This window comes from Natator depressus, chromosome 5 (assembly GCF_965152275.1).
Source record: "Natator depressus isolate rNatDep1 chromosome 5, rNatDep2.hap1, whole genome shotgun sequence".
Classification (NCBI taxonomy): domain Eukaryota; kingdom Metazoa; phylum Chordata; order Testudines; family Cheloniidae; genus Natator; species Natator depressus.
Genome location: NC_134238.1, coordinates 94,264,169 through 94,276,680, shown reverse-complemented (window position 1 = coordinate 94,276,680; position 12,512 = coordinate 94,264,169). Strand labels below are relative to the sequence as shown.

General features: G+C 38.5%; 1 protein-coding gene across 1 annotated transcript in view; it reads left to right on the top strand.

Moving 5' to 3' along the window:
- Positions 1-12,512, top strand: part of PCSK5 (proprotein convertase subtilisin/kexin type 5) — a 303,081-nt gene that overhangs the window by 274,132 nt on the left and 16,437 nt on the right. Inside the window, exons 26-27 of the mRNA XM_074953227.1 lie at positions 951-1,093; positions 2,797-2,997. Of these exons, the coding sequence (XP_074809328.1) occupies positions 951-1,093; positions 2,797-2,997 (344 nt within the window). The remainder of the gene's footprint in view (positions 1-950; positions 1,094-2,796; positions 2,998-12,512) is intronic.

Below are 12,512 nucleotides of genomic sequence, written 5' to 3'. Positions count from 1 at the left end.
CCTTACACGTATAAACTGAGGAATATTGAGTAGGATTAGGGAGGTTATATTACCTATGTGTTTGGCACTGCTGAAATACTGTGTCCATTTCTGGTAATCACAATTCAAGAAGGGGGTTGAAAAATTGGAGAGGATTCAGAGAAGACCCACAAGAATGATTAAAAGATTAGAACACATGCCTTATAGTGATAGACTCAAGGAGCTCAATTAACTTATTCTACCAAAGAGAAGGTTAAGAATTTATTTGACCTCTGATTATAAGTACCTACATAAGAAACAGAAATTTGATGGTAGAAGGCTCTTCAATCTAGCAAAGGTATAACAAGATCCAATGGCTGGAAGTTGAAGCTAGACATCCTCAGATTAGAAATAAGACACACATTTTTAACAGTAAGGTTAATTAACCATTGAAACAACTTACCAAAGGTACTGGATACTGGATCACTGGAAATTTTAAAATCAAGACTGGACCTTTTTCTAAAAGACATGCTGTATTTCAACAGCAGCTATTGGACTTGAAACAGGAATTAATTCAAGAAAGTCCTATGGCCTCTATTATGCAGGAAGGCAGATTAGATGATCACAATGGTCTCTTCTGGCTTTAAAATTTGTGGATCTATGAATCTGTGTATACACATACATGACTGTGTGTACAAATATGGTGTTATGCATGTTCAGATGGCCAGTTATCAAGCAACTGCAATAAATGTACAAATTAGGCACACAATTGTATGCATCAATTTTTTTAAATCAAACTTTACAAGTATATTTGAGAACCATAATATTAACAAACCTGGCTTGTAGAGTAGTGTTGAACTAGGTAGCTATTTAGTTTGTGAGTAATTGTATTACATCTGCTTAGGAATTATGCCTGTTCACCACACTTACAAAAATGAACTCCATGACCTCACACAGACTTATTAAATTTACTAAGAATGTTCTGTCACTAGGTATAAGCAGCATTGCTATAAGAACTGCCCTGACAACACCTACAATGATGAGAGTACTTTTCAGTGTATAGAATGTGATGAAAACTGCATCAGCTGTGACAACTATGAGTGCTACAGGTGTAAAAAAGGCTTTTATCTCTTAGGTAAGCAAAGTAACAGGTAACATATATATGCCGTCTCAAAAACGATTTGCACTAAAAGCCAAAATTTGGACCTAATTCTCTGAGGTTCCTGAGCATCCTCTATAGACGTCAATATGAATCGAGGACACCTTGTAGAAACAGGCCCTTTGTGTAAATCCAAGGGATCTTTTGGTTCAAAAGTCCCAAAATGTTTGACTATGAATTCCAACCGGGATTTTTATTTTTAACAAGTGTTTGGCTTCAATCCCCTCTCTTTGAGCACGTACAGGAAAAGATTTCTATTTGATAGAGCTGTGTGAAATGAGGTGGTTTTAGTTTGACAGAATGAAGCAAACCTTTTCTTTGCTTTTAATTTGTGTGGCTTTGCACATTCTAGCTTAACTTTGACTTTCAGGTCTGAACAAATAAACCTCAAATTGTCTGAGCAAAACCCAGTTAAAACCACTAAATTTCATATCAAACTCACACAAAACTAAGAATTCCTCATAAAACTATAAAGCAACCAGGACTAATTCAGACAATATTGCCAAACCTGAGCTACAGGTAGTCCCCAACATATGGCACACTCACCCCTCCAATTCTGGGTGCTATGGAGCACAGCTTCATGCTGACAGAAAGCTCTGTCATGATAAAGGAGAGACCAAGTTTGCCTCAAGGTTACCATGACCATTGCTGGTGTACATTGTAAGCTCCTCCATTCTCCTGTTTAATTTGAAAGCCCTATCAACTTTTCTCCTGTCTCCCTCTGCAAACCTATATATTACCATTTGTATGTCCAATTCCAAACACAAGACCTGTTGCTCCCTACCTGACTGTGTGCATTGGAAGGAAGTCAAATTCAATTTTGGGCTTTGCAAGGAACCTCAGATTTGCTCAAACTAGCCCTGAATCTATCTTAACTATTTTAGTGTTTACACTGCCGAACATCACCATGGTATTCAAGCACCTTCACTGTGGTAGCTGAAGATCTGAATCAACCCAGGTTCACTCAATATTGGCCCCACATTTGCTGGAATCGGATCTTAGGGTTCAATCACGAAATTCAAATCTAGATCTGAACTTTTATAAGATAGTGAGTGTTAGTATTTTGAGATAGACTCAGCTCTACTTAAACCTTGGTAGAGAATGGCTTGAAAGGTTTGTGAAGTTTTCTATAAGGACATGGGCTGAGTGTAAAGTTTGCAATAAAATTTAAAACCAGGGGCTGGGGTGAGGAGGGGGGAGGCACAACAAAAATTTCACACTATTCTACTGTTCTGTTTGTGTTTTTTAAATTGCCTCCGAGAGAGATCAGGGATATATACCTTCCCCAATCTCAAGTAGCCAGGATTATTCAAAATATACAAGTCTAATCTCGGGTGCTGAATCTAAAGAATACAGTTTTGGAGCTGTGATGGGTCTCAGCTGCAAGATTCCCAATTGACTTTAATTTGTTCATTTCCAATTGGCTTTAATAGGAATCATATGACTGAAACCACACACAATCTGTCAAAATGTATCCCTGAATTTCCAACAGGGGTTGGAAGCGGCATAAAGAAGACTAGAGATTAAACTTCACTAATAATCCTCAAGCACACAGTATTATTAATGTTGCTGTTCGTCACAACACCCAGAATGGATAGGTGTATAAAGCGTTTCTTCATCTTGTGGTTCTTGATATGTGTGAGTGATACTATGACTTAAAGGCGTTTTCTATGTTGTAGATGGGGAATGTGTGAATGACTGCAGAGCTGGTTTCTACAGGGATGAGGACTTTGCAGAATGTGAAGAGTGCCATAGGACCTGTGCAACATGTGACGGGCTCAACTTTGATGACTGCACCAGCTGCAAACAGAATTTACAGCTACTCCACGGGAAGTGTGTGAATCCAAAAAACATGGTAGTGGAGGGGAAATTCTGGAATGGTATGTTGCTAGATCCTTTGATCCCTTTTATTTCACCCCATGGACTATTATGATTAGAAATGTTTAGAAAGGCATCCAACCCCTTGTTTCCAAGGTCCTATAGGTTGGATAAAACTACCACATATCTAAGCAGACTGTGAAGTTAAGGAATCATAAGGACTATGAATATAAATCTGGTCACAGAGGGTGGAATTCACCCTTCGGCAGAGAGTCCAAGGCTTATGCACAATTTAAATCCAGTTTAGGCCCTATTTTTGAGGCCCTGTGTTGGCTCCCTGAACAGGGTTGAATTTCACTTTGAATGAAGTGTAGAGTATATTGTAAGTAATTTAATGGATCCTCAAATTTAAGAATAACCATAATGATCTAATGGACTGAACATAGGATTTGGAGCTGGAGTTCTTGAATTCTAGCCGTGGCTCTGCCATTAGCTTCATCTGTGACTGCCTGAAGTCACTTCAACTCTCTCTGTCTCGGATTCCCCATTTATACAATGGAGATAATATTTTTACTCCCACAAGATCATGGCAAGTTATTAGTTAATGTCCATGAAACATTTTGAAATGCAAAATGCTATTGATGAGTATTATCATAATTACTGGAGCAGAGCAAATGATTTGTCGCAAATGATTTGTCGCAAATACATCATTTTATATCTTTTTTGTTTTCATGAACTACCTGCAAGCAGATCACAGTACTTTCACATTTGTTCACTGTAAAATTATTTACATATTTCTTCAGCAAATAATTCTTAATCTGTAGATGATTAATGAACAATTCCTAGTGACTACTGGTAATTTGCACTATGTACTGTGTTGGGATTGTTTTATTCCCAGTTTGCATGATTTATGCATCAAATCAAAGCAGCGCTACTTGTTAATTTTATGAATTCACTTTTTGTGAATATTTGTATACAAGCTTTAAAATAGGCTTTTTAACATTAAATTCACTGCCATGCAGAGGCCCAGCACAAGTCTTCTGCACGGTGTAAGTCCCACACCAGGAACTAAGTAGGACTTCAATGAAGCATAGGCCTGCTACTGACCCTCTGAATGAATGTGAATTTCATCCTGTGTGAGCATTCAAATTAGTAAAGCTCAAGTGCTCAGATGCTCATTGAAAGTGAACATGAGAGTCACAAATATAGTCAAATGAAAATTTGCTTTTGATTCAAATGTATTTATATGGATTTAAAAGAGCAGATACAAGAATGGCTGTCCTGAGATCTACACGGCCTTGCCATTAACTAACATCTATATAATCCTTCTGCCAGGTGGTGTTGGCAGCAACAAGAAAATGTTCCCACTAGTACTCACTACTACTCACTAGTAGTTCCCACTAGTAGTAATCTCTAATTATTGTCTAATGTTTCCAAACGAATGTACTTCCTATCCATTCAGAGGTGTTGTGCCCAACAGAAGCATATTTCTTATCTGCAAAAGTGATATAAGTAGAGGCCCTGAATTTGCTTTTATTTGGCATCTAGATGCTTTCTTCTGGTTACAATTATCTATAACTATGAATAAATAATGACACAGAAAATTTGTCTCATCTGAGGATCTCGTTTTGTTTCACCAAGGCAAGTAAGTAATATTTCCATTTGATTCCCATTCATTCAGGACTGAGCTACAGGTAAAATGACACGTCCCAGCTCACACAGTGAGTCAGTGACAGAATAAAAACCTCAAGTCACTTCACTCCCACTCCCTGCTATAACCAAACAAAATACACAGCTAGCTGTGTCATGTTCATTAGGGTGGCAATCTAGGCAAAATCCCCAAGCCCCCATAGCTTAATTCAATAACTACCACAAGTGCCTTTGAAAAATCTTTCTCTATTAAAAAGTATGCTAAAGTGAATGCAGGCAGGGTTGTGGCTGAGGTGTGTTGGACCTTGAACTCAGCTCACAAATAACGATGCCATTACCTTCATCTCTGCTGGACTATGTCTGAGACAATGTAGTTGAGAATGTTACAGTGGATTTTGTAACTTAATTGACCATTCATATTGGACAAGTTGGTTCATAACCAACCATTTGAGTCTCATGAGACAAAAAACTGTTGTCTCAGTTTGGCTCCTAGACAAACAAGTTAAGGGGCAGCATACCAGAGCATGCTAAGAGATAAGTCAATGGGAAGGCAGAATTTATTTACATTTTGAGAGATTGATGTAGCTAGGTCAGGATTAAAATCGCTTTCTGGGTGTAGAGTATACATTTTTTGTATGTCTAACCTTCACTTCCATTTCTTGTGTGAGAATAAATGAAAGACCAGAATCATGAATTTTCATGAGCACACAGACCAAAGACTAAGACAGTGTGTATATAAAAACTTTCTAAAATTATACTTTTTTTGTGGGTACTCTGGTGGGCTAACAATTCAATTCCAAACTGGGAATTTGTTAATAAATCATATCAAGGCCTGAAATGAGGAAACAGAGCTTGTATGGCTTCCAGACATTTAAAAGGAAAGGCAAGCCAAGGGAAAAAAATGGTTGAGCTCTCTGTTTGTAGCTCAAAACATCTGTATTTTATCTGGTGTACCAGATGATGAAATGACTTTGGGAGCCAGGAGACATACTAGTGTAGGCTTGATTCACCAAGTGATTACACACACCCTATCAACCGGACTAGACATTTTGCAAGCTGAAATCGGGTCTTAATTTTGCCAGTTCACTGGAAATACCACACCCTGAGCTTGTATGCTCCTCAGTCATACAGTGTAGCCTACCGTATTCTTTCGAGAGGTGCAAAGGAAATGTTTCTGTTATAGATTCAACATGGAGTGCATGCTTCTTCACATGCAAATCATTTCAAAACAAAATTAGTCATTAATTACGTGAGGTAAGTATAGCCAGTACAGCTCATATCACACATTGTAACACAGAATGGAAGTAGCATCCAAAAAGAAGCCACTGGGAAGTGTACTAGAAGCCTTACACCAGTTGCATGTGTCTGAGCACTTTTTTCTTTCCCTAAATACTATATTAAACAACAAGAATTAAAAAATATAACATGTTAACAGAGGGTTGGTGGAGAGAAAACAAAATATTCAGAAATTAAAGGATTATAGGAATTACATGCCAGCTCGTACAATTCTTTATAGGTCCATTAACTTCAATGTAGCTATGTTGATTTACACCAACTAAGGATCTGGCTCTAGGTGGGCATTTTGTGGTGTATCTGGAAAGATGTGAGACTAGTGAGGGGATAGGGACTAATGGATAAGGCAGAGAGATGGGAAATATGGAATAAGGGGGAGAGGAGGAGAAAGAAATCTAGATGGAAAATTTTATGACATCTACAGAGGAGGATTTAGCACCATAGAAGGAGGTAGGGGACTTTTTTAAATAGCATCCATATGTGAAATGTAACTCTGTCAGAGGCAGGCAACACTTATTCACTAACCTATACATATTTTTCATCATCCCCATTGGAGTTGCATACAGATTTTTTATTCAAGGCATTCATTCGTTAAATTAATCTTGTGGCTGTTATGTGATAACCAGCTTGGGAATTAATGGTTACTGGGGGTTGTGACTTACTTCTCACCTAACCTACTAGTACCCTTGAATTTATAATTCTCATAAGTCTTTGAGATGGGATAGGTTCTAGTATTTTATTACCTCTGTATATTGTTTTCATTATGTTTTATCATGTCTATTTAATTGTAATTAGCTTTTCGAGATATGTGGTCTATTTTATGTATTTTTATTCAGGGCAGTATCATTTTTGCAAGGCCAGTGCCATAAACAGAATAAAATCTAACAAACTAAACAGCATCCCCACTGGAAAAAACTGGCTCGCATTCAAATCACAGCGTACAGACCAAACAGGTCACCTTCTAAAAGTAATGTACACATGGTTACAGCCCTGGCAGTGCAGCTCCTTCTATGTTCGTCACTGCAGCAATGTATTGCATGTTTTTGACTTTGGGTTTACAAAAAAAAAATTTCACAAAAAAAAAATCAAGTTTTCTTTAGCAGAAGCTGCTATATTTTCAATTAGGAAGCAAAGGAAAGTAATTGCAAATGTGGGTGGGCAGCCAGTTTGATATCAGGAACTGGAACAAATTAACTATTTAAATCCCTTCTCTCTATATATGAGAATAAATAAATGTGGTCCCCAAACAGAGAAAACAAATGTACTGAGTCCATAGGTGGCTTTTATAAACGTGAATACAATCACTTGATCCTACATTGCACAGGTGTGAAGGATTGTTGTGTGCATAAGCACAAGGTAAAAACTAATGAGCAGGTCAGGGATCACAGGAAAACTGACCATGCATTAATGAGAACTCTGCTGTGGCTCCCTAGCCACATGAGAAAGACCAAAGAATGGACTGGAGAGCCCTGCACGGGACTTTTGTAGAGCCTGCAGCAGTACTGGGATCCCACAGATCCCACTGCCATAATAGCAGGAGCAGGACTAAATATAATCCCATATAGAGCTCTACCATACAGCTAAGTAGCTAATTTGAATGTGTTTAAACCAATCTCTCTTCAGACACACCCATTTATCCTGCATTCTTGAAAGCAAGTGAGCCAGCATTCAAGGAGCTTCAAAATTTACTTTCACTCAGTGTGAAAGATTACATTGAATATCTTTAAGGATAGGTGTACTTTTTCTTTACCTCTGTAGTAGATGATTCTAAAGGGAAATCTTTAGTAGAAGCATGAGAAAGATAAAAAGTAACTTTAGGGACGCTTGACTTCAATACTCCAACGTGGTCAGGATACCACCCACTGTTATTTTCCTTAGAACAAACTTCCTTGTTCAGTGTTAAAAGAAATCAATGCTTACTGTGATTGTTTATCATTGTCCCATGTCCTGTTGTCAGAGGTAGACTGACACATTTTGAACTAGCATAAATAAGAAAGGAAGAAAACCAAAGTTCAGACCTTCATAAAACTTTCAGTTTGATAAGCTCATGGAGTGGCCTGAATGGATGGAATGCTACCACGTATCCCAAACTGCAATAAAGCTTAACTCAGAAAATGGAAAAAGTACAAGTCAATTCCTAGTTTCTGCAATGGGGAGTGAAGCTGAAAATATTTATAAATTGCTTGCCTTTACTGATGAAGGAAACAAGAATTAACATGGTATTGGGGCAGATTTTGGCCCTAATGGAAGCTTACATGTGTGACATTTTAGTTTCTGCAAAATCATCCAGGCTCTGAAGGTCTGAAAAAGTTTTTTTTTGCATTTTTTTAAACCAGCAGCGAAGTAGTAAACATTATCATCAATGACAGGTTTCAGAGTAACAGCCGTGTTAGTCTGTATTCACAAAAAGAAAAGGAGTACTTGTGGTACCTTAGAGACTAACCAATTTATTTGAGCATAAGCTTTCGAGAGCTACAGCTCACTTCATCGGATGCATACTGTGGAAAGTATAGAAGATCTGTTTATACACACAAAGCATGAAAAAATGGGTGTTTACCACTACAAAAGGTTTTCTCTCTCCCCACCCCACTCTCCTGCTGGTGATAGCTTATCTAAAGTGATCACTCTCCTTACATTGTGTATGATAATCAAGGTGGGCTGATCACTTTAGATAAGCTATTACCAACAGGAGAGTGGGTTTGTGGGGGGGGGGGAGAGAAAACCTGGATTTGTCCTGGAAATGGCCCAATTTGATTATCATACACATTGTAAGGAGAGTGATCACTTTAGATAAGCTGTTACCAGCAGGAGAGTGGGGTGGGGGGAGAGAAAACCTTTTGTAATGGTAAACACCCATTTTTTCATGGTTTGTGTGTATAAACAGATCTTCTGTACTTTCCACAGTATGCATCCGATGAAGTGAGCTGTAGCTCGCGAAAGCTTATGCTCAAATAAATTGGTTAGTCTCTAAGGTGCCACAAGTACTCATTATCATCAATAATCTTCAGAGTAAACATTCCATATATATGAATAAGGGCAGTCCACGCTTCTCTCTGACTGATGTATTATTTCAGGCAGTCTGCTGAATTAGCAAACGTCATTGCAATAGTGGACATCTGGCTCACATATTTAATGTTTTCTTTGCAACCATAAGGACTTGAGATTTCAATTTTTAAATGAAAGCTTAGATTCCAGAGCACAAGGAGGAATCCTCCAGATACAGGTAACAGCTGGCCAAGCAGCCATGAGCTAGTCTCATTTACTGCTTGGTCTAACATAACTATTGAGGGGTACAGTAGGTCAGAATGCAAGGCTAACAGCCAGAGCTTGCAATTCTTTTTTGTAGTCTCATCACCCTTTTTACTTCAAAGATACAACTCCTCCACTAACTAACTCTACCACTTCCTTACAGAAGAATTCTACTTGCCCACATGCCCAGCATGAGTAAGCAATGGGTCAGTGACAAGTAAAATATTAGTGTGTGGCAGAACTGGCCATCTGGTTTCTCATTATCATCAGAGCAAAGGCCAATAAATACATTTTGTCCCTAGGCTAGTACATTTTCTTGACAACTTTTCAAGACTGTTCTATGTAAAAAAAAAACATTGGTCCCATCATGGCAAGTGCTGTGTCTACCCTGGCAGGTGCTGTGGGTCTACCACAAAATCTTCTGCAGTATATTTACTTGTTTTGAAGGATATTTAGGGCATCACCCAGACTACTTTGTTTTTTCAAAATGAGGCTCCAACTGCTACTATTAAAATAAATGGCAGTTTTGAAGCTGGGAGAACTCGATTCAGAATTCAAAGAGGCCCAATTAATTACAAGCTTTTCATATCGGTGCTAGGAAGAGAACCCTCAAGTTGAGTGTTTAAGTATTTATTTCTGACTGGAAAGTTATAAGCTAGAGTGACTGGATTATAGAAATTTTCTTCTATGTCCCAGGCAAAATATCGTAAAAGCTTAACTGCTTGTGCATATTCCCCTCTGGTGGAGACTGTAACGTATTGCAAAGAATGACTGTCACAAATGTTGCCAAGAAAAACAAACATGAAACTGTAATCTTGATCGCTGAAATATTTAATTGTAAATGAAAGTTGGTATTTCTTAATTGTAAACAGTTAAATGTTTAAGACAATTTCTCCATAAACATTTCTCAGCAGTTATTAGTCTCTGTCTTAGCCTTATCTAATTGCTATTTATTATTTATGTTATCCCAAGTCCTCAGTCAGGATTAGGGCCCCATAATCTTGGAAGTTGCTACTACAGCTATACTTCTGTTTTCTTTTTTTCTCTTCATAACTGGTATTAAATGACAATACTTAACAGTTTGCCCTGTCTACAGAGAGGTTTTCAAAGGAAATAAAATATAAAAGACATCAGTGCATATGTGACTGCTGAGAAGTTACATAACATTTTGTATTCCATCTTGATTCAAGAAAATCTCAGACAATTTCTGTGGGAAATCATTGTAGCCTTGAGAAAGATTGAAAGTGCTAAAAAAGGATAGATAGAATGACCTTAGAAATGCAAATGCAATAGATTCCAGAAACAGATGGTATTCAGTTCATGTGAGGTTTCTGAGGTAAATAAAGTGAGAAACATTTTTAGTTAACAACATGGCTACGGAATATATCAACAATTCTTCATGATGATCACAGTGTGGCTAATGTGGGGCTTACTTTAAAAAGAAGGAACCAAGAGAGATGAGAGGATTTGCAGACCAGTGGGTCTCACCTCAATATAAGAGAAAATGATACAGTATATTTAAGGATAGGAGAATAAAAAGCCTGAAAAAATATAACCCCATAGGATCACTTCATATAAGAAAATCATACCTAACATTTTCAGAGTATTTTTTAAAAAATACTAAACAAACATGGCCCAATAAACACATTTTACTTGGTATTCTGAAAAGGGCTTGTTCAAGTCCACAATAAAAACATTAAGAAAGTGAATAACTATGAACAGAAGGGGCAAAGTCTTATAAAAAACCAATTGTAGTGAATTGCTGATCCTCAAGATGAAGAGGAGTCATAAGTGAGGTTCTTAGAGGTCTGTCAAGACCACTATAGTCTTAATGATTAGGGAAACTAGAGTGAAGTTTGCTGATTTCTTTAAGTTGTTTTGATTAGTAACATCCAGACAGTTGAGAGAGACTCCAGCTGGCTTTTAAGTGTGCTGGGCAATCTGACAGCTTAGATAAGTGTACAATAATATATACTGTTAAAAGTTAGAATTTCATAGATGGTAATGGGTACTGAAATTGCAAGCCCCACAGAGAAAAGGAATTATCATAAACAGCCCAGTGGAACATCTGTCCCAGTGTATAGCACAAAACAAACACAGAAGCTGCTTGGGTGTGAGATAAGACCAAGGTAACCCTGTATAAGTGTAAGATCAGTAACCAAGGATCTTGAAGTCCTATTGACTGCCAAACCCAGCTTTTCAGAGCCTAGCTCAAAGAAACAAACATTGCCTTTCAAGGTTATATAGTAAGGCTTCCTGAATCCTAGACTCTATATAAACCTAACTAAAATGAATAACTCTATGAAGCTAAAGTTTGAATCAAAAAGCTTTCCCCATACCCACCCTACAAAAGGCTTACCTACCCCTGACTGGCCAGTTTCAGTGTGTTACAGTCCAGTTCTCTTATAGTGTGTTGGGAGAGTAGCTTAATCCATCACAGCTGGTCCAGCCCTACTACTCTGACAGTGCATGCACAAAAGGCATACAGCTGTGGACTTTCCTCTACTCACGGAAAGATAGTTAACACTCTCCCAGCCAACCTGGGAGGAGAGCTAGGGATAGGGATAGAAAACAATACAGTGTTTGCTGATGGTATATAGTACTGAGCTCTGTTTTGGGCACCATACCTTTGCTGTTGCTAAGAAGGAATAAATCTGGATAAGTACAAGGAGGCTGGTGAGAGGTATGATAAAAAAACTAAGACTATTAAAACTGGAAAGAAGAAAATTTAGAAGGGGTTTAATCTAGTGTTTAAGATTATAAAGGATATAAGAAGAACTGATCCATCCCTCCTTGTTTCCTTGTCTCATAATTAAGGTTAAGATTTTGTCAGGGTTATTTTTAGTAAAGCTCACAGACAGGTCACAGACTCCTGTGAATTTTTTTTTAACTTGCCTGTGACCTGTATCTGACTTTATTAAAAATAACCGGGGTGGCTAGGGCTGTGGTGGGGAGAAGGAATGACAGCTGAAGTCCCAGGGGTGGGGACTGAAAGGCCAAGTCCCCCTGCCATGGGTGGGGGAGGGGCACAGCCCCAGCTCCAGTGGCCGCAGTCACAGGAAGGGCGTACAGCACCGGCTCCAGAGCTGGCTGTAGCAGCAGGATAGGGGTACATAGTCCCGGCTCTAACCACAGGGCAGGCCCTGAGAAGCTGCGAGGGAAGCACTCATTCCCAGCTGCAGCTGCGGGGCAGGGGCACACAGTCCCAGCTGCAGCTGCTGACAGCTGAAGCCTGAGAAGTCAGAGATGTCCAGTAAATATATGTAGGAGGCCTCGGGTTCAATCACCCTCTCTGCTTGATTTAGGGAAGGGAATTGCACTTGGATCTCCTAGTATTACAAAAAGGTGCCCTAGTCACTCAGCTATGGGATATTCTGGAGAAGGA